Here is a 19,054-nt window from a genome sequence, read left to right on the forward strand (position 1 = left end):
CCCTTTGAATTATTTGCAACTTTGATGCCATGACCAAGACATTTTGAACAGTCTTAAAACTTTATGGTTTGTTGCAGAAGAGCCAGCAACCTCATAAAGCACCTTGGGATGAACTCAAATGGAGATTGAGATCTAACAGGCTCTGTCTCGAATCCAGCATCTGTGATGTTTTCTCACAATCATTCTTCTGGCTGAATGAGCAAAAATAAAAAGTGCCTGTTTGCCCTGCGATTGCCTGATGACCAGTTTAGGGTGTACCCCGCCTGTCGCACTCAAAGTCTGTTGGGATAGCCTCCAGCCAAACTGCCTATCCTTGTGAGGATAAGTAGTTCAGAAAATGGGTGCTATATAAAATGTGTCCTGTTCAATACGTGGAACAATAATACAGTGATGTATCAAACTGTGACCACTGTATCAATCAATAAATAATTTTATATTTACTTTATTGACTTCTGACAGTGAGAACTTGTGCTCTACAACTCACTGTGGCGCTCAGATCCATAAACTGTCCCTTCCAAATCAATTCAGACCGTTCACATCTAATGTGAAGCTAACCGTTGCCATATGACAAAAGTAATGAATGTACATGGGGTCCCTCAAGGGTCAGTTCTTGAACCTCTCCTGTTCAGCCTGTATATGCTACCCTTGGGTCAAATTCTTCAAAACTTTAATTTGGACTACCATAGCTATGCAGATGACACACAGTTATATTTAGCAGTGTCTCCAGATGACTACAGTTCAATTGAGGTATTGTGCCACTGTCAAAATCAGATAAATAACTGGATGAGCCAAAATTTTCTTCAACTAAATCACCACAAAACTGAGACAATTGTTCTTGGTAATAAAGAAAAGAGAAGTGCTGTTAGTAAACACCTAGACTCTCTATCTTTAAAAACCAAACACCAAGTTCGAAACCTTGGTGTTCTGATTGATTCTGACCTGACTTTCAACAATCATATCAAATCAATCACAAAAACTCCCTTCTACCATTTGAAAAACATATCTAGAGTCAAGTCTTGTATGTCTCAAGCAGACCAGGAAAAGCTCATCCATGCTTTTATGTCAAGTAGACTTGATTACTGTAATGGCCTTCTGACTGGACTGCCCGAAAAGAGTATTAAACAGCTGCAGCTCATTCAGAATACTGCAGCTCGTGTTCTGAGCAAAACTAAGCGGTCAGAGCATATAACGCCAATCCTAAAGTCCTTGCATTGGCTTCCAGTCAGGTTTAGAATAGATTTTAAAGTTATGCTACTGGTCTATAAATCACTAAATGATTTAGGTCCTGAATACATGAAAGAAATGCTTACGGAATACAAACCCAGTAGAGCTCTGAGATCGACTGACTCAAGTCAAATAGTGGAGCGCAGAGTCCAAAGCAAACATGATGAAGCAATTTTCAGACATATTGCAGCCATTTGCTATTATGCTGCACACAACTGGAATAAGTTGCCAACAGAGGTGAGGTCAGCCCTAAGTGTGAATGTTTTTAAATCTAGGTTGAAAACTCTTTTTTGTCATGTTTTTTAGAATATATCCACTTTTTGATCATATTACTTGCACTGTATGCGGTTTTAATTGTCTTTTTTAATATTTTGTTTTTCATTTTTATTGTTTTTATTCTGTTTTAAATGTTTTATCTCTTTGTTTTCAAATGCCTTTAATCATGTAAAGCACATTGAGTTACCTCGTGTATGAAATGTGCTATACAAATAAATTTGCTTTGCTTTTGCTTTGCTTACATGAAACCCAAGGGCCTTCATAATCCCTCAGATGTGGCTTTTGGAAGTACTGTACTTAAAGGTGTACTGATACGCAAAGCATAATTTTTTAGTATGTTTTTAATAATTATAAAAAAGGCAGCTGGAATGAACCCATTCATTTTTTCACCACACAACATGATTTTAACGTATATGGCTTTTTATAACTCCCGCCATGAAAATCCTCTCAAGGGATTTGTTTTGGAGAAGAAGCAGGAAGTGACGTTATTAGCAGACGCCCACTCAGGCGGGTTCGTGTATTTATACCTGTTTTACCTGTAGGAAGGTAGCTCTTTGTTCCTTCTTGTCAGCCAAAATGCCGGCTCGTTGTATTGCCGGATATTGCTCGAACATTCAGGAGGATGGATTCACTCTTCATATGTTTCTAAAAGACCCGGTATGTTGTGAAAAATGGATTGGACAAGTGCAAAACATGAGAGCTTTGAAGGTTCCAAATTACAGGTAGGTGTATATAGAGCTATTAAAAAAAATAATAGTTGGGGGGGACGGCGGCGTTGTTCATCCGTCAACGCTGTTCATCGCCGACGGCGGCAGCGATGTCCATCACCCATCGCCTGAGTATGCTACATTGTGTCATACTGTCGGGAAGTCTGTTGTTAGTTAGAAGTGATGCACATATCATCTAAATATGGCTCGAAACGATAGGGTAATACTGCCCCAGTCACTTCACTCGATTGTGAGGTGTTCTCTGTCGAGTGAGACTTCCGCAACTTTGTGCATGGATGACATGCTCTCCAGTCATATTTATTTTTTCGTATAGACATTGAAGTGAATAATGTTATATGTATTTTTCATTACAATATCTACTTTAGAATGTTTATAGGCATGCCAGTGGGCCTTTAAGTTTTAGTATAAACACGCTTGCCATCACGGTCAACCTTGGTTGTGTGCAAAACTACAACGGTCTGTCACAGGTGTCCCACACTGCTCAGCTACTTTGGTGGAAATACCACAAACACGACAGCAAATTTTAACATCTTCATGTGAAAAAGGAAATCCCCCCACATATCATCTTTTCATTTTACACATCACACATTCACACTACAGCAGTCGAGACTAAAGACTAAAATTCTTTGAAGCCACCAAATTGGGTCAAATGACATGTAAAGGGTTTGTTTCCTTGTGGTTTATGCCACCCCTTAGCACATAGAATATTGTGAAGGGGAAATCCACAAAACTCAGTCCATATGGAGTTTAGTTTTTTGTTTTGCTCAACGTATTATTATTTTTAAAAAAACATTTTCTACTGACAAAATAGTTTCATCCATAAGTCTTTCAAACATCTTTGTCATAGCATTGAATGCTGTATTAATATATAAACTACAATATTGAACGGTATCTATATAAACAATCCTATTCAATTACTTCAGACAACAGGCATAAGTACATTGCAGGAAAATACATAAATAAAATTAAAACAGAATGAAATGAAGATAAAATTCTTGCGACTCAGTTCATTCCATATGTTGACATTAACACAGAATGTAACAATTACGTCATGTAAAGAGGTCCCCTATGTGACGTCACACATTTCTGAGCGTCTCTTATCACACGGACCTGAAGTGGCCGTCACCACTTCCGTTGCATATAATTAGTGCCACACGTCAGCCAGGTGTGTGTGGACACTCTACATGCAGCGCAGTGATGGCAGGAAGCCCGGAGGTGGTCAAGAGAGTCTTACGCTGCAAACTTCAACTTGCAGACACGGCACAGTCTGCCACGGTAGCGAGCACTTCTACCTTTATTCGCCACATATTGCACCCAACGCACCATTCGTTTAATCGGCAATGTATCACTGGTGGTGGTGAGTTCAATGACGGGCTGTAATTAGGTTCCACACAACTCTAGTTTGCGTTTAAGTGGACGTAGCACTTGAATGAATTATGACATATCCACTACTGGGAAAGAAATATGCTTTTAACAAACAGCTAATAAAACAGAGTCTTAAAATAGTCATTGAAAAGTTGTCTAATTAAAAAAGAACAAAGTATTAAAGAAAAAACGATTGAAAACGAATAACAATTGCACACAAGACTTCGTAGTTTCACATTAAAAGCAGGCACGCACTGAAACGTACTCTTTATTTCAAATACAGCACATACAGGTACCAAATTTAAAAAGGCCAGCTGAAAAGCTAATTTTCATCAGAGAAACAGTATAGCTTGATTTTAGCTTTTTTTTTTTTTTAAATTAAAGTTCTTCTAGCGTGCCCATTTGTATGTATTTTTTGTCATGTGGAGATTTTTCTTATGGACAGATTTTTTTTTTTTTCCCCTCCTTCCCTTCAAAGTACAGTACACCATAATTGCCAACATTGTCAAAAATAAATAAAATACTCAACTGTATTTTAAAATATGTACTCAAGAAGGAAAAAGCATTGCATATGAGCATTTTAAAAAGTACTTTACTGATTTTAAAAAAAGGTTGAAATAAACTATTGCACAGCTGCAACTTTGATTCTGATTGTATTTTGTTTTAACCACAAAAGCTAGCCTGATTACCACAAGTGATAATTGTACCCCCCTTTGAGACGCACTGTTTTAGAGATTGATTGCAAACGGTTTTCCAACTGACCACTAGGCAGTATTCCTTTTTTTATTTTTTTTGTTGTTGTTCCAGGTTAGATGGTTCAAGTATATTTGACCTAAAACACATAAAGGAAAATCAAGCTATAATTTTAAGAAACTACTTCTAATTGACAGGAATAAAATCAAATGTTTGTAGTGAAAATGTCTGTAATCTAATTTGACCAAAAAAATGCAGTGATAACATTGTGTTCCAATTATCAGAATTATTTTCTTTTTATTAATAAAGGAAAAACACATCCTCAAGGTCATAAATGCATATAGATTTAATAACTGTTACAAACTAGAAGCACTTTAGTCAAATGTTGCCAGACATGGATTTTAAACCATTTTGGTGGTAGAGCAAAAGGGTTCACCGTACTGTGAAGTCCATCCATGTGGCTGCCTCACTTGTGTGGTTGTCTGGCAATGTGAATGGCAGGTGGTTTACTACTAAAAATGGCTGTGCCTCCAGTTGTTCAGTTTAAGATTGCTGTCCATTTCTTTCAGTGAGTACCTGCATACCTCTCTAACAAGTAGATGGAGACGGTGTAAAAAAAAAAAAAATAAAAAAATGCTTGAATAAGTTCAGAACTGGTTAGTATAAAGCCGCACAGTTTGCAAATGGAGAGAACGTATAGCAAAGGGCAGAGGGCTTGTCCATTTTTAGCTGGCAGTCAGAGGGCGTGAAAGATTTCCATACATAGCATCATCTTCATATGCACAATCAGCAACTGTGGCAATCCAAACCCAGAACTGCCGTATTTGGTATCACAGGTTTTGTTCCCTTTTCTATCAGGTTGATGCATGAAAATGTTCAAGAACATGAACTGTTTCTCATGTACGTAGTGTTTATTCATTCTAGAAATTTCATTTCAGGTTCTCAAAATATTGCAGAAGCTCAACAATCTAGACATCACTGTAGATGTTCTTGCTGTAAGTGGGCAATGTGACCATACTACATTTGGATGTACATTTTTTTTTTTTTTGGTCTAATCATTTGTGCTCTTTATAAATTAGGAAACTGGAATTGGGAAAACTGTGAATTCCTTTCGCAAGCACAAAGAAGCTGGAGAATTAGCCAAGTCGCTGGTCAAAGGTTGGAAGAAATTAATCCCCAAGAATTCAACAAGGTGTGCATCTTATTTTTTCCTCCAATCAACTGAACACAATTCAGTTTTTGACATTCATCTCCTAAACGCAGTCACACAGAAGATGGAAATACCTCAGAAAGTTTGTTCGCCAAAGAACAAATCATCAGTGACCAAAATAGCTCAACTAATGGAGGTCAGCCAGAGGAGGAATTAAATAATAATTCCTTAACACCAAATACCAAGGCTGTTGAACATTTGAATGAAAAATGCCACACTAAGAAAATTAATGGAAATCCTAAAAGAAAAAAGGAAAAGTGGGAAACTCATGATGAGCTTGACCCAAAGAAGTTTGAAAATGCAATCTCGAGTTTGAAAAATGCTGTTCCTGAGGATAAATGTCATCGTTCTGTTTCCAAGCACAAGAAAAATGGACTTCATAAGTTCCAGTTTGACTGCCAAGTAGAATTTCAAGACAAAAGTAGTTCAGGCTGTGTAGTCTCTTATTTGGAAAAAAATAGAGAAAAGTCAAAAAAGAAGTCAAAGCCGTCAAAGGAATCCTCACAAGACTGCAACGGAACCTTGTCTCATGACAAACATTCGACATCCCCTGACTTGAATGATACTCGACAGGATGGCTCATCAGGAATATCAAGTAGTTGGGACAACCCAAATAGAAAAAGAAAGAAATGGGAGAAAGAAAGTGATTCTGGACATGAGTTGTCAAAACCCTCAAACAAAAAGCCCAAAATACAAGAAAACAGTGAGAGCGAAATGGAGGCGCCATCCATGTCTTTTGAATCGTACTTAAACTATGATGAAAATGCCTTAAAGAAGGATCGATCCAGAGCAAAGAAAACATCCAAAAGGATCAAGACTATCGTAAAGGAGCAGCCTTTTGTAAAACCTGCCGAGTCCCCATGGATACCTGTTTCTCCAAAAAAGGTTTGACTGAAACTAAACATTTTGCATCTGGACAATTGGTTAAAATTTGATTGACATCGGTTTTAGATGAAGTTGGAATCTCCAAAAGACCTGCTTCACATTCCTTTACCTGCTTTTATAAATGAATGTGACAAAGCATCCAATTTTGAATACCTCGAGAGGAAAGGTACAGTATGTCCAATAAACACGCATTCTTATTCACAATGATAAACCTTTTTTGTTTTTCTTTATTTTAGTTGAGAAAGAGCCTGATTTGGGGGACCTATCTGAGGACTGCACAGTCTTCACAGGCCAGCGGCTAAATAAAAAAATGGCCGTTTACTCTGGATCCAAGACAGTTTTCCTCCCTGCCATGATGAGCTTGTACCAGCAGTGTATCCGCACACTGCAAAACAATATTAACTGTAAATAATGCTTTGAAAGTGTTTTTGTTGTTGTTTTTTGCATGTGTGAATGTTTTGGGTTTTATAGCTTTGACTTTTTTTTTTTTTTTTTTTTGTCAGTGCTTTATGAAACTGGCGGCGTCCCATTTGAAATCCTTGAGCCAGTGTTGGAGAGATGTACGCCGCAGCAGCTGCTGCGTATTGAGGAATGCAATCCGGTAGTAATAAATCAAAATCTATTTTATAACTAGACACACCTGCCAAAGGCTCTCCTAGGTTATATAAACTTGACGTTTAAACAATCATGGCTCATACACAAAGTGTGCAGTCTACATAAAACTCATGACTTCATTAAGGGCGCGCAAGAGAAATCATAAGCCACAATGTTTGTTTTGTTGAACAATACCTTAATATTTTGACCTTAAAATCACTGCGTGTTTAATTTAATGTCAATGAACATGTTTTCCAACTGCATAGTAATTGATTCAGACTAACACAGTTTCTACATTTAAGTCTAATTGTGGAACTTGAATAAATCTCAACGTATATTATGATTTTTATGTTGTCAGTTTAGTGTTTTGTCTTTCTCATATCTGCAGGTGTACGTCGGCGTGACAGACCACCTGTGGGGGAAACACTGCCACAAAGACTTCAAGGATGCCAAACTTCAGCAGTACGAGTCATGGAAGGAAATGTACGTCAGACTCTCAGAGGAGAGGGAAAAAAAATTCCAGACACTGGCCAAAAAAATCAACTCTGATCATTCCAAGAAACCCAAAGGTGTGCAGCAGATTTTCAAAATAAATGGGGTCAGAAGTTGAAGAGGAAATAGACTGCTTTAGTATCTGGACTGAATTAGGACACCTTAATGGAGAAAACAGGTGTACCAATTTTAATCCGGGGGGTGTCATGCAATAACTAATCAAGAGAACTGACAGGCAGCCAATATCCCTTTATGTACAGTGATTCTGGTGGGGTGTAGTGCATTAAAATTGAAGAAACTGGTGGGGGTGAGGTAAGAATGTCACTGGGCAATACTGACCTGCTTCTGTAGTAATGAAATTCTCGGCAAATTTTTTTTTTTTTTTTTCGTAACTTGGTTCACACCCATGTGTTTAGGTCGACAAGTGAAGATGGCATTTATTCACACTGTTGCTAAGCCACCGAGAGATGTACGTATCAAACAAGAAATCCACGGCACTGCGGTTCAACAGCCTCAGCAGCCCAGGATCAGGTATGTGCTGACTCTTCAAATACAGTGGGTACAGAAAGTATTCAGACCCACCCCCACTCTTAAAATTTTCAGACATATTGCAGCTTTTTTTCTAAAATATTTCGATTTTTTTTTTTTCCTCGTTCATGTACACACACAACATATTGACATAAGAAAAACTCTATTTTTGCAGGTTTTTGAAAGAATAAATAGAAATATCACACAGCCGTAAGTATTCACACCCTTTTCTGTGTTATTTAACTCTGGTACTATTCATTTCTGATCAGCCTTGAGATGGTTTACATCTCCATTGGAGTCCAGTAGTTTGATTTGATTGGTCTTTATTATGAAAGCTGCACAGTATTCTATGCAAGATCATACAACTCAGTGCATGTCCAAGCAAATAAGAATTATGAGGTCTAAGTAACTGCCTGAATAGCTCAAAGACAGAATTTTGGGAAGGCACAGATCAGGCCAGGCTTAACAAAAGTTATGCTGCCCCATAATCCTTAAATGGGAGATGTATAAAATGACCTAAACCCTTCCTAGACCTGGCCATCTGACAAATCGAGAGAGGTAAAGAGGAACGCACTGTGGCTAAGCTCCAGAGATGGGGATGGGAGAAAGTTCTGGAATATCAACAGGGATATCCTTGGCAAAAACCTTCTACCAAGTGCCCTGCACATTAGACTGGGGTGAAGGTTCACCTTCCAACAAAACTGACCTTAAGCATGCAGCTAAAATACAGGAGTGGTGGCTTCAGAACAACTCTGTTTTTGAAGGGCACAGCCAGAGGCATGACTCGAACCCAATTGCGCATCTCTGGAGAGACCTGAAAATAGGTGTCCACCAATGTTCACTATCCAACCTGACACAAGTGGAGAGGATCTGCAAGGAGAAATGAGAGGGCATCCCAAAGCCACCTGGAAAAAGTTGTTAGCATAGTTCCCCAAAAACATCAATGGCTATATTAGCTCGAGTGCTTCTACAAAAGATTGGGCAAGGGGTCTGAATATTTATGGCTGTGATAATGTTGATGCCATGAGGCATCTAATTTAAGAGTTTACTGCATGGCTGGGTTGCACGTGTTGTCACGCTTGTTCATCTGGGTACTTGACTGGCATTGTTTTAGACAGTCAGCTGTCTACCGTCATCATGCCAGATTTTTGTTGCGTCTACGGATGTGGAAATCGCGGAAACAGATACATTGGGAAGCGATTTATTTATTTAAATTGTTTTAATTTTTTTATAATTTGTGTTCCAAAGATTAAATTGCATGAAGGAGAGGATAAAATTGAGTTATTGAGGGGGGGGGGGAACAAAAAACTGCAACAAAAGTGGCTTGCAAATATACGACGTGCAGAACTGAACGAAGCTAGAGTACACAAGGCAAATGGTTGTCTGTTCTGATGATTTTGTAAGCATGTGTATTTGTAGTGTCCGGATATTCTGCTTCAGGGAAGTCTTTCAGATCCTTTTTAAAGTACGTCGTTGTGGAGAGTATACGGATAGATAGCGTCACAGTTTGATCTTCTGTACATATCTAGCTTTGGCGACAGAGTGAAAGTAGGCAGAAACCATCCGCCCCTACACATGGTTCTGTGGATGTTGCCATGGTGATGTCGTCTGCAATGCCTACTTTGTCTGTAGAAATGGTGGCGATTATCACGTGATTGCAACCCAAGAATAACCTAAAAACTTGAGTAAACGCTGAGATTAATATTGACATTGTCTAACATGAATGGCAAAGTAATCCAGACTAATGTTGTTCTACGTAGTGGATAAAATGTCTACACAACTCCTGTTCAAATACCACAGTTGGTATTTAAAAAAAAAAAAAAAAATCATTTTGAAACTTTCTATTATGACACCTATCTATGACCTGTACAAATCATGTTTGGGGAAAAATAAAACCAAAACCTTTTGGGATCTTAAGTACAAATAAAAACAAAACAAACCGAGAATGTGGTTACACAAGTGCAGCATCCTTTTATAACAAGATGTGGCTGTGTTGTTTTGTGCTGAACTATTTGGTTTGGATCATGCGAATTTTAAAATTTGATGTGGCGAGTCCCATTTGAGTTTGAATGAACGCTTAATTTTGAACACATTTGTAGTCATAAGTGGTGTGCATACTTATGTAACCACTTTTTTTTTACCCCCCCCCCCAAAAAAAAAAATCAACTATATTGTCGAGGGTATAAGCCATTTCTTTTTCTTTTTTTTTGGGTAACTACATGGCAAAACCTTTTTTTCCACTGAAAATGTGAAGACGTGCACTTGCTGTATGTGGCCTTTTGAGTACCTTAACATGCCAAGTGTACTCGGCAGACTGGTTTTGCTGTGGTAATAAGCGACCTTTGTCATAGCTCTTGCCGAATAGGATAACTGCTTAAATTTTACATTCATGGTTACTAAAGCAATATAAAAGTACCAACATGACTGTTGCCTCTTTTTGGTTTTTGGGGAAAAAACACTCAACTATGCGAGGAGACTAACAGTATGTTCCAATGTCTGCTGTTGGTATCATACTTTGATGAAGCTAATGTCAATGTTTTGCAACTTTCTACTTGTTTTTAGTGTCAAGTCCCAAGAGACCAGATCAAGGCCGAGCAATGAGCCTGCAAAGACCAGCAGCAGCACCCAAGACATTCGCAAAAAAACAAGTGAGCTCTCGAGTACTGAATTTTATTTTTCCAAAATTTTGTTTGTTGCATGTTCTTCAAAAGAGGAGTTACAGGTAAGGTTAGGGTATAGAAATTAAGGTCTTTTTGATTATTCAGCATAAAACTGACCATGTTAATTTTTGCTTGCATAATCTTTTGGTCATGTTTGTCAACACAGGGGTGGCGCCAATGATGGCAAAGTCACTAAAAGCGTTCAAGAAGCAGCAGGGACGAAGACGATAAAGGCACTTGGATGACCTTGCACTTTATGTGCCTGAGTCATGGAAACCCTTGACCTTGAATGAGTGGTCATACAACTAATACAAGCAATTAAATTTTTCATAAAATGCAAAATTGGTCCCTTTTTGGGATTTTGAAGGCGGAGTTGAAAACTTGGTTTACCAAATAGTGTGGCTCCCTCTAGAGGAATTGCTGTAAAATGATTTGTCATACAACTGGCGGGCACACCAACAAGATCACGTGTACTTTAAAATACACTAGCGAGTGCATAAAATTTGCACGTATAAATAAAGTTACATTTTGACTCCCATGCAAAGTATTTTTTTCCCCGCCGAGTTATTCCAACCAATCATTTACAATGCATACCAAATCTGGTCTTTTTCTGGTTCTCACTTTACAAGCTCCTTGTCTGTGTCCATTGGAATGGGGTATATTAGGATAATAGAGATACTAGCAGAAGGTTTTAAAGGTGTCACAACTTTCACCACCTTGCATGCATCACGTGCGATAGCACATGTGAGATGACTGACTGCATCCTTTATTCATAAATGTGTGAAGGAGCTGCTCTTATGTTCTCCTGATTTGACAGTTTCAATATTTTGGAGGTTCCCTATATTTTTACAATTCACGTAACTTGCCACTGAATTGACAAATCCCCAGTAGCCAAGATGAAGAATGAAGTGAATGCACTGCATTAAAAAGTAAAGTGGCATGTTAGTGTGGCAGACTTGCTAAAATACAAAGCAGACGACTGCCCGGGGCCCCCACAGCCCTAGATTCTCTCGGCGGTGAAGTGGTGATTGTGTTTTGGTGCTGTGATTAATTACTTCATTTGAGAGCATTTGCCACATTCATAAGAATCACTTAATTAAAATGGTCAGCACAGTAATGTCTTCTTTTGCTTCACATCCTGGGGCGCAGTCTAAATTGCTTAATGTAATTATGACATGGCACCCACTATTTGGATCACTACCCAGGACAAAACGAATGTTGGATAGATAGGACAGGGCATATCATGCTTAGTCATATCACACCAAGCTATTTAATCTGCAGAATGAGGCACAATCAGAGGCAAAGGATGAATGATGACATTTCTAAGGCCACTTAGATCCAAGTATAAGCAGGTGCCCTGCTGCAGTGCTAAATCATACGTTATAATCCCTTCAGGGAAACCAACCTTCTGTTTAAAAAGGCCAGTGTCAATGTAGTTGTAGTTTTCACTTGCATAGATCAGCATCATACTGAGTCCTGGTTCCTGTGTTTGACTCATAACTAATAGAGTTAATAAGGAAACATGTCTCATGGTAGTACAGCTATAGAGCGCTGACCTCACAGTTCTGAGGACCGGGGTTCAAGCCCCGACCCTGCCTGTGTGACGTTTGCATGTTCTCCCCGTGCCTGCATGACTTTACTCCCGGAACTCCTCCATCACAAAAACCTGCACTAATTGGAGGCTAAATTGCCCCTAGGTGTTATTGTGTGGCTGTCTGTCTCCATGTGCCCTGTGATTGGCCGGCAACCACCCCACGGTGTAGCCTGTATCCTTCACGATGACAATTGGGATTGGTTCCAGCACTCCTGTGACCTTTGTGAGGATAAGCAGCTCAGAAAATGGAATAATAGATGACTCAAAGTACAAAACTACAAAGTACAGCCACAATAAACATTGTTACAATATGTTTATTGAGAGTGACTCAAAACTGAATAGTTAAACATACAACTCGATGGTTATTATACAACCGGTCACAATGTGGCTTGTGTAAGGTATTGTATACTGTTATCATTTTTCCTGCAGTATCTAAATACTACAGTGCAACTATTTGAGTTGAGAAAAAGTACTAGTAAAAATGTACTCTTGTGTGTATATATGGTTAGCTTTATAGATGGCTTATTGAAATATAAGACGCTTCAAATAAGGCTTATTTTTAGCTACTCTGCATAAACATGCATAGTAATGCTAAAATAGTAGTTCAAAAATACTATAAACATTTTTGGGTGTGATGACCATATTTGAACTTCACTTACAATTTAATGTTGGAATAAATATTTTGTTTGATTTAAATTTAGAAGCTGTTTAATTTAAAGACATGTTTTCAAGTTTTATAAGTCATAATGAAGTGTGAAGAGTAGAGTTAGACTGCTTTTATGAGATACGGCTGATTAGTATAGTCAATGAAGTTTATAACTGATATTTGGAGCTAATATTCCTTTGCAATAAAAAGGAAAATATTGGAGTTAGAATTTCAAATCGTACACACTCCGAAAATTTTAGTGCCTTTAAGCATGTGCCTTTTAAACAGATTTAAAAAAAAATAAATATTAGACAAGACATCTTTTTTTTTAATTCTAAAAAAAATGGTATGACCCGGACTCGACAACATCTTATCCGGCAAATGAAAACTTAAAATAGCGGCTGCAAAGTTTTTGACAGTAAAATAAAGTTGGACAAATTTGTGATAAAAGTGAAATGTTTATGTTCATCCCAAAACAAAAAAAGTGCAGCGAGTTCCCAGGGTCAGCGGCTTCTACTTAAAATTTAAAAATGATATCCGTTTCTGTTGTTCAAGTCAGAATCTTATGTCTACGTTTATCGATAAATATTACAGGTATAAAATATCAATTTTTTATGGTACATATATGTATTGTACAGTCGGCCTATTAACACATATGTACATAAAGATGTATGGCACTTGGCAGCCGCTCCGTCCCAACATGGCGGCCCTGGGAGGGAGGGAGGAGCCGTCTGAAGCGATGACGTAGGATTGGAATGAGGGAGTGAATGTTCCGGGTCAGAATCTGGACGCTAGAGGAAATTAAGTACGGCAACTACGCGAAGACACGCCAGTGGTTCTGTTTTCCCCCGGCCTCACGGAGATGTAGCCCGGTTCCATGCAGTAAAAGCGACGGTGGCGGAGCGGTGTTAGGCGGGTGCCTTCAAAGTGAGCAAAGTGACGACAGACGGAGAGTGATTCCCATGTCGGTCGCCACTTAACAAAACGCCACCTTGGACTTGTTTACGGCTGGAATTTCGCTGTGAACCACCTGTTAATTTCGCTTTGCGGGTATTTGTTATTTTTTCAACGCCGGGGCTGTCCCGTCGCGGCAATCTGTTGCGTTCTCTCAAACCTGTCTGTTTATTCCATTCACCCGCACCACCCCCGCGATGTTTCACTGTATCCCCCTGTGGCGGTGCAACCGTCATGTGGAGACGATCGATAGACGCCACTGTTCGCTGCTCTTTGTGCCAGATGAAATTTACCGCTACGGACGCAGTTTGGAGGAGCTCTTATTGGACGCCAACCAACTTCGGGACTTGCCCAAGGTAAGCAAGCGCCGAGTTGCCGCTTCCGTACACCTTTCTCCACCCACCCACTCACCCACGCACACAAAAGGCCGCCTCGGTCCGCTGTTGGAAGTTTCAAGTAGAGGTGGCAGGGCTGATCTATCCATCCCGTGAGAATGCGCTGGGACCTGGGGACAATCATTACGCAAGATCAGCGAGGCAGGCAAAGCCACGGAGGTGGAAATTTCCCGTACTACACGCCACGGGATCACGAAACTATACTACATATGTGCGGCCTTTAAATGCATTCCGTGTCTGGTTTGGTCACTACTGTCGGACATTTTTGTCTCAATTCCGTTGAATGCAACAGACAATTCTTTGTACAAACTTTCAAATGGTCAACACAACCTTAACCAAACAAGCCCGTCAAGTGTTCGAGTCTATAAACAACATTTAAAGCTGTGAACAGAACATAGCCTATGTGCAGGAGAAGTAAACACCAATTTATCATAAATCCACTTGTGCGGAACATTTATGGGCTTCCTCATTCTTGTTGATTTTTTCTTTTTTTTTTTTATGCGTAATATTCATCCACTCAAGGGATACAATCAAAACATCGTCATGTGATGTAGCATGCAGAAATATCTCCAGGAAGTAGTGTATAACTTGTGGTACAATTGGGAAGAGATGCATACAAAGTGGGTCAAGGTAATAAAAGTCTGATATCCTATCTAGTTGCTGTTTTTTTCCAAGGAAACAGGAAAATTCCAGTCAGGCTTTCAGAGAGTTTGAAATTAGTTTAACAAGCTGACCTATCCTTGAATGCGCCGTGCGAAAGCCAAACACTTTACATGACCCTGATTGACAACCTTGTGTGACAAAACAGAGGCTCTTGTAGCTAAACAGAAGGCAAGATAAACTGTAGGCCCCTGAGAGCCAAACATTTGACCCCAGTCCTCTGGATTAAGTTGAATACTACTTAAAGGATTTGCAGTGTTAGGCCTTATTCAACATTATTTACGTGTGACTATCTACAGTCCAACTGCAGAATCTGGACTAGTTTCTGTCTCTTGACAACTTGTTTGATTTTGTTAACTTGCCTTCGATTTTGGCTGCCAAACCAGTTCTCCTGTATCCAATGCTGAACCCTGACAAGTGGACACAGGATGGAGGCCACCTTGTACTGCCTTAAATTTATGTTTTATTACCTCATTCTAATGGAAGGACATGAAGATAAGGAAATCAATAGCTGTTCTGCAGGTGTATTAATGTATGAGGTGGTTAATAAGTCAACAAATAATTTGTAATCTCCTTTCTTCCATTTTTTTAATAGTGTTTGTCCTCCTTAGGATTGTAGTTACACTGGAACCTACAGTAGGGCATCTGAATTTTGGGGGAGAGGTGAGGTACATCCTGGAGCGGTCACAAGTCAATCAAGTCAAGATTATTTGTCTAGCTCTCAATCACAAAAGGGTCTGAAGTTGTAGTGATCTTTAATGTGTTGAGGGCAAAAAAAAGCACCATTCATTCAGGAAAATATAATTCCAAGATCACCTGGGTTGAATGTTTTAGAGAACAGGTGATTTGCTGTCAAGCCTGCCCTCCATTAAAAGTAAACATTTGCTTTTCTAGTGAGGTAAATAGCGTTAACTGCGGTGATTGCAATTAATAAAACTGTTTACATCCGTACAAAATTTATTGTTCAATATGGGTAAAATTAACTATTCAGAAATGTATTCTTATTTGATGACAGAATTTGCCCAAATCTTCTGAACTCCTGTTTTAATGCCAATATTATATTCCGTAAAATAATGTTGACCGGAAGAGTTCTCATAGCAGTTGTCTGCGTGGGTGTACTGTAACTCCTCTTACAATTGATGTAGTTCATGCAGTTTTTTTTTCCACTTGCTTCAAGACACTATTAAACAATAATAATTTACACCATATTGACCAAATTCAGAACGATCAGTGATGTGGTTTCCTAATGGCATAATCAACAAACCATGGAATGTTGCTCTCTCAACAGAAGGGTTTGGTGACGGTCAAGCAAAGAATATACCAGCAGCTAGCCAAATGCCCTTGAAGTTACTGATATTTGACGACATGTTCATTCAGTCAAACAATCTCATTGCTTCACACGGTACACAAGGTAGTTGTTATAATGTGATTTGTTCATTTGTGTTCGTTTGATGGGGGCCTGATTACATTTTCATGTCAAGTGATATGCACAAGTTGTTGTAGGTTGAATTGTGCTGACCCAATGAAACATCCAGGGGGAACATGAATATGGTCAATTAAAATGACTACTAATATTAATTGGAATCCAACCTTATTCATTTAAACTTTTTCATTCATTCATCTCCCATTCCGCTTGACCTCACTGAGGTCTCGGCTGTGCTGGAGCCTATCCCAGGTAACTTTGGGTGAGAGGTGGGGTTTACCCTGAAATGGTCACCAGCCAATCACAGGGTACATATAAACAAATTCGCATTCGCTTTCACACCTACAGGCAATGTAGAGTATTCAATTAACTTACCATGCATGTTTCTGGAATGTGGAGGAAACTGGAGTACTTGAAGAAAACCCACATACCACTGCGAGAACATGCAAACGGCACAAAGGCGGGGACGGGATTAGAACCCTGGTCCTCAGATCTGTGAGGCAGACGTCCTATCCAGTCGCTCACATGCGTTAATGGACCTTTACGACTGGCGATCTCCCCTTACCTACATTTGCCATGTTCCAGAAGCTTCCAAAATTGTGACTGAACAGAACAGAGTTGAAGTGGATTCTCTAACCCATATTCCAGATAATGGTGCGGTATGTTTTTTGCCAAATGCATCAGACTTTTCCAAGAGAGTTCTACAGAGAGGTCTCAACTATTTCACACAAGGATATGTACGCGGAATTAAGATTTTGGACGGAGCAGGACGCAATGTCAGAGTTACAGCAAAATGTTGGTGATTGATGCAAAAAAGTTTGACGCCTCACAAACTTCATATTGAAATCTAACAGAATAAAATAGGGGAATCGTCCTGCGCATGTAAAGCAGGGTGAGTACTTTTTACTTGGAAAGATCACGAGTAATATCATTGTAGTCTTTAAGTGAGTGGGTGTATTCATTTGACTTGGCTCGTAATCGAACCCACTGCTCTGTCTTAAAAGTCTGATGTGATACAAATGGGCAAATGGACATTTCTCTTGCATGACATGGCGCATTTATGTATCACTAACCCGACTCTCCGGCATAAAACATTACACACTTCATTCACCAGGTCAGTGATACACTAACAAAGTGAAGGTTGTTCTGCAATGTATAAAGGACTGATAATAATGTAAATCAAACTCAGAGAAGATATTTTCTTGCTTCAAACATACAGCCTTGTGTTTGTTGATATTGTTCACATTTAGTTGTACGTGCGGTCTTCCGCAAGCCTCAATCCATTGTAGACACTTTGTCAATTGTGTTTTAGGCTTTGGATAATGAATCAACCGGGCCCCTTGTAACCTAGCAGGATATCTTTCATTAGAATTCCACGTTCCCCAAGCGCATCTGAGGACAATTTTCTCCGTAACATTAACTTTTCAAAGTGCACACTACTGACAACCAGTATTGCTTGTGGGACAATATGGCGGCAGGGGCTTGTCAAGCCAGGAGTTAAGACAATGCAGCTATCTGATTGGCGATTATTGTACGAGTGATTGACAGGTCGGAAAGGTCCACTGGGGACTCTAAATTGCCCTTAGGAGTGATTGTGAGTGGAACTGGTTTGTGTCTACGTGCCCTGTGGTTGGCTGGCAACCAGTTCAGGGTGTACCCTGCATTCTGCCTGAAGATAGCTGGAATAGGGTCCAGCACTGCTCTGACCCTTGTGAGGATAAGCAGCTCAGATAATGGATGTATGTATGTCATGAGAACATATTTTACTCATCAGTTACATTGAGTGGTGGCTCGGGCATGTGGTTCGGATGCCCCTGAACGCCTCCATGGTGAGGTGTTCTGGGCGTGTCCCACCAAGAGGTGGCCTGGGGGGGGAGGCCCAGGCCACACTGAAGAGACTATGTCTCCCGGCGGGCTTGGGAACACCTTGGGATCCTGCAGGAAATGGTGGGTACAGTGACTGGGAAGTGTGAAGTCTGGACATCCCACCCTAAGATGCATACCTTGGGACCCATCCCCTAAAAAGGTTAAGACAATGAAGTTGCAGTAGATAAGTTAGTGTATCAGTAGTTTTATCAATTTTGTACTACTTACTAAAAGTAAGCTAAATTGCTAATTTTAGAAGGTTTGTTACTTTAAAACACATCTGTTGCTGGTCTGACCATAACAAATCAGTCCATACTAAATCAGGGAGCATGTTTCCTTTTTGAAGAATCATTGAGCTGAAAAGTTACAGACCAGTGGTGCATCACTTGAACACTGACAAAGTACATTACTCATGCTTTGTCAAGTGTGAACTAGTGCAAATTACTTTTATTGCCTGTAAAGATGCTATTGGCAGGTATGTTGTCATTGAGACAGCCTTCACACCTCCACGTGACAATAGAATGATGAGAATCAAGGTTGGAAGTATTCTATGCATGTTCAGCATCATGATGAGTTTCTTATTAGCATGTCAACAGAGAGAACCGTTTTACCATTCTCACTGGGATGTTACTAATGTCATCAATGCTTACTGAGTGAACTCAAAATACATAACTGGGTGAACCCTCTTGTTGGCTTACTATCCAGTTCACTGCTTACTGTCTGCGTTTGGCTCTGAAGTGGATAAGTGGACGTGGCCCAGTGCTCACGTTTCGGCCAAAGAAACTGTTGTTTTGCTCAGATGAAAAATTCACAAGGATATTAAAAGCTTAAGCCTTGCACTGACCTCAAACTGTTTTATTT

The 19,054-nt window shown here is 39.6% G+C and overlaps 2 protein-coding genes across 2 annotated transcripts in view; both read left to right on the forward strand.

The window, feature by feature from the left end:
* Positions 1-3,349: 3,349 nt before the first annotated feature.
* On the forward strand, positions 3,350-11,193 carry eloal (elongin A, like). Its single transcript, XM_061837984.1, has 11 exons — positions 3,350-3,503; positions 5,225-5,281; positions 5,366-5,478; positions 5,550-6,381; positions 6,448-6,547; positions 6,618-6,785; positions 6,885-6,982; positions 7,364-7,544; positions 7,884-7,998; positions 10,558-10,643; positions 10,822-11,193. The coding sequence occupies exons 1-11, from the start codon at positions 3,426-3,428 to the stop codon at positions 10,884-10,886; spliced, it is 1,893 nt and encodes a 630-aa protein (XP_061693968.1). The 5' UTR covers positions 3,350-3,425; the 3' UTR covers positions 10,887-11,193.
* A 2,393-nt stretch (positions 11,194-13,586) lies between these two features.
* The window catches only part of lrrc1 (leucine rich repeat containing 1), a 28,786-nt gene continuing 23,318 nt past the window's right edge, over positions 13,587-19,054 (forward strand). The window contains exon 1 of the mRNA XM_061837733.1: positions 13,587-14,205. Within this exon, the coding sequence (XP_061693717.1) occupies positions 14,047-14,205 (159 nt within the window). The 5' untranslated portion in view covers positions 13,587-14,046. The remainder of the gene's footprint in view (positions 14,206-19,054) is intronic.

Source organism: Syngnathoides biaculeatus, chromosome 12 (genome assembly GCF_019802595.1).
Source record: "Syngnathoides biaculeatus isolate LvHL_M chromosome 12, ASM1980259v1, whole genome shotgun sequence".
Taxonomy (NCBI): Eukaryota; Metazoa; Chordata; class Actinopteri; order Syngnathiformes; family Syngnathidae; genus Syngnathoides; species Syngnathoides biaculeatus.

Excerpts from the sequence above, each read along its gene's own strand:
- eloal (XM_061837984.1), top strand. The coding sequence starts at position 3,426 with ATGGCAGGAAGCCCGGAGGTGGTCAAGAGAGTCTTACGCTGCAAACTT. Across the intron at positions 6,382-6,447 it reads TACCTGTTTCTCCAAAAAAG|ATGAAGTTGGAATCTCCAAA; the intron begins GTTTGACTGAAA and ends CATCGGTTTTAG. Across the intron at positions 6,786-6,884 it reads ACTGCAAAACAATATTAACT|TGCTTTATGAAACTGGCGGC; the intron begins GTAAATAATGCT and ends TTTTTTTGTCAG.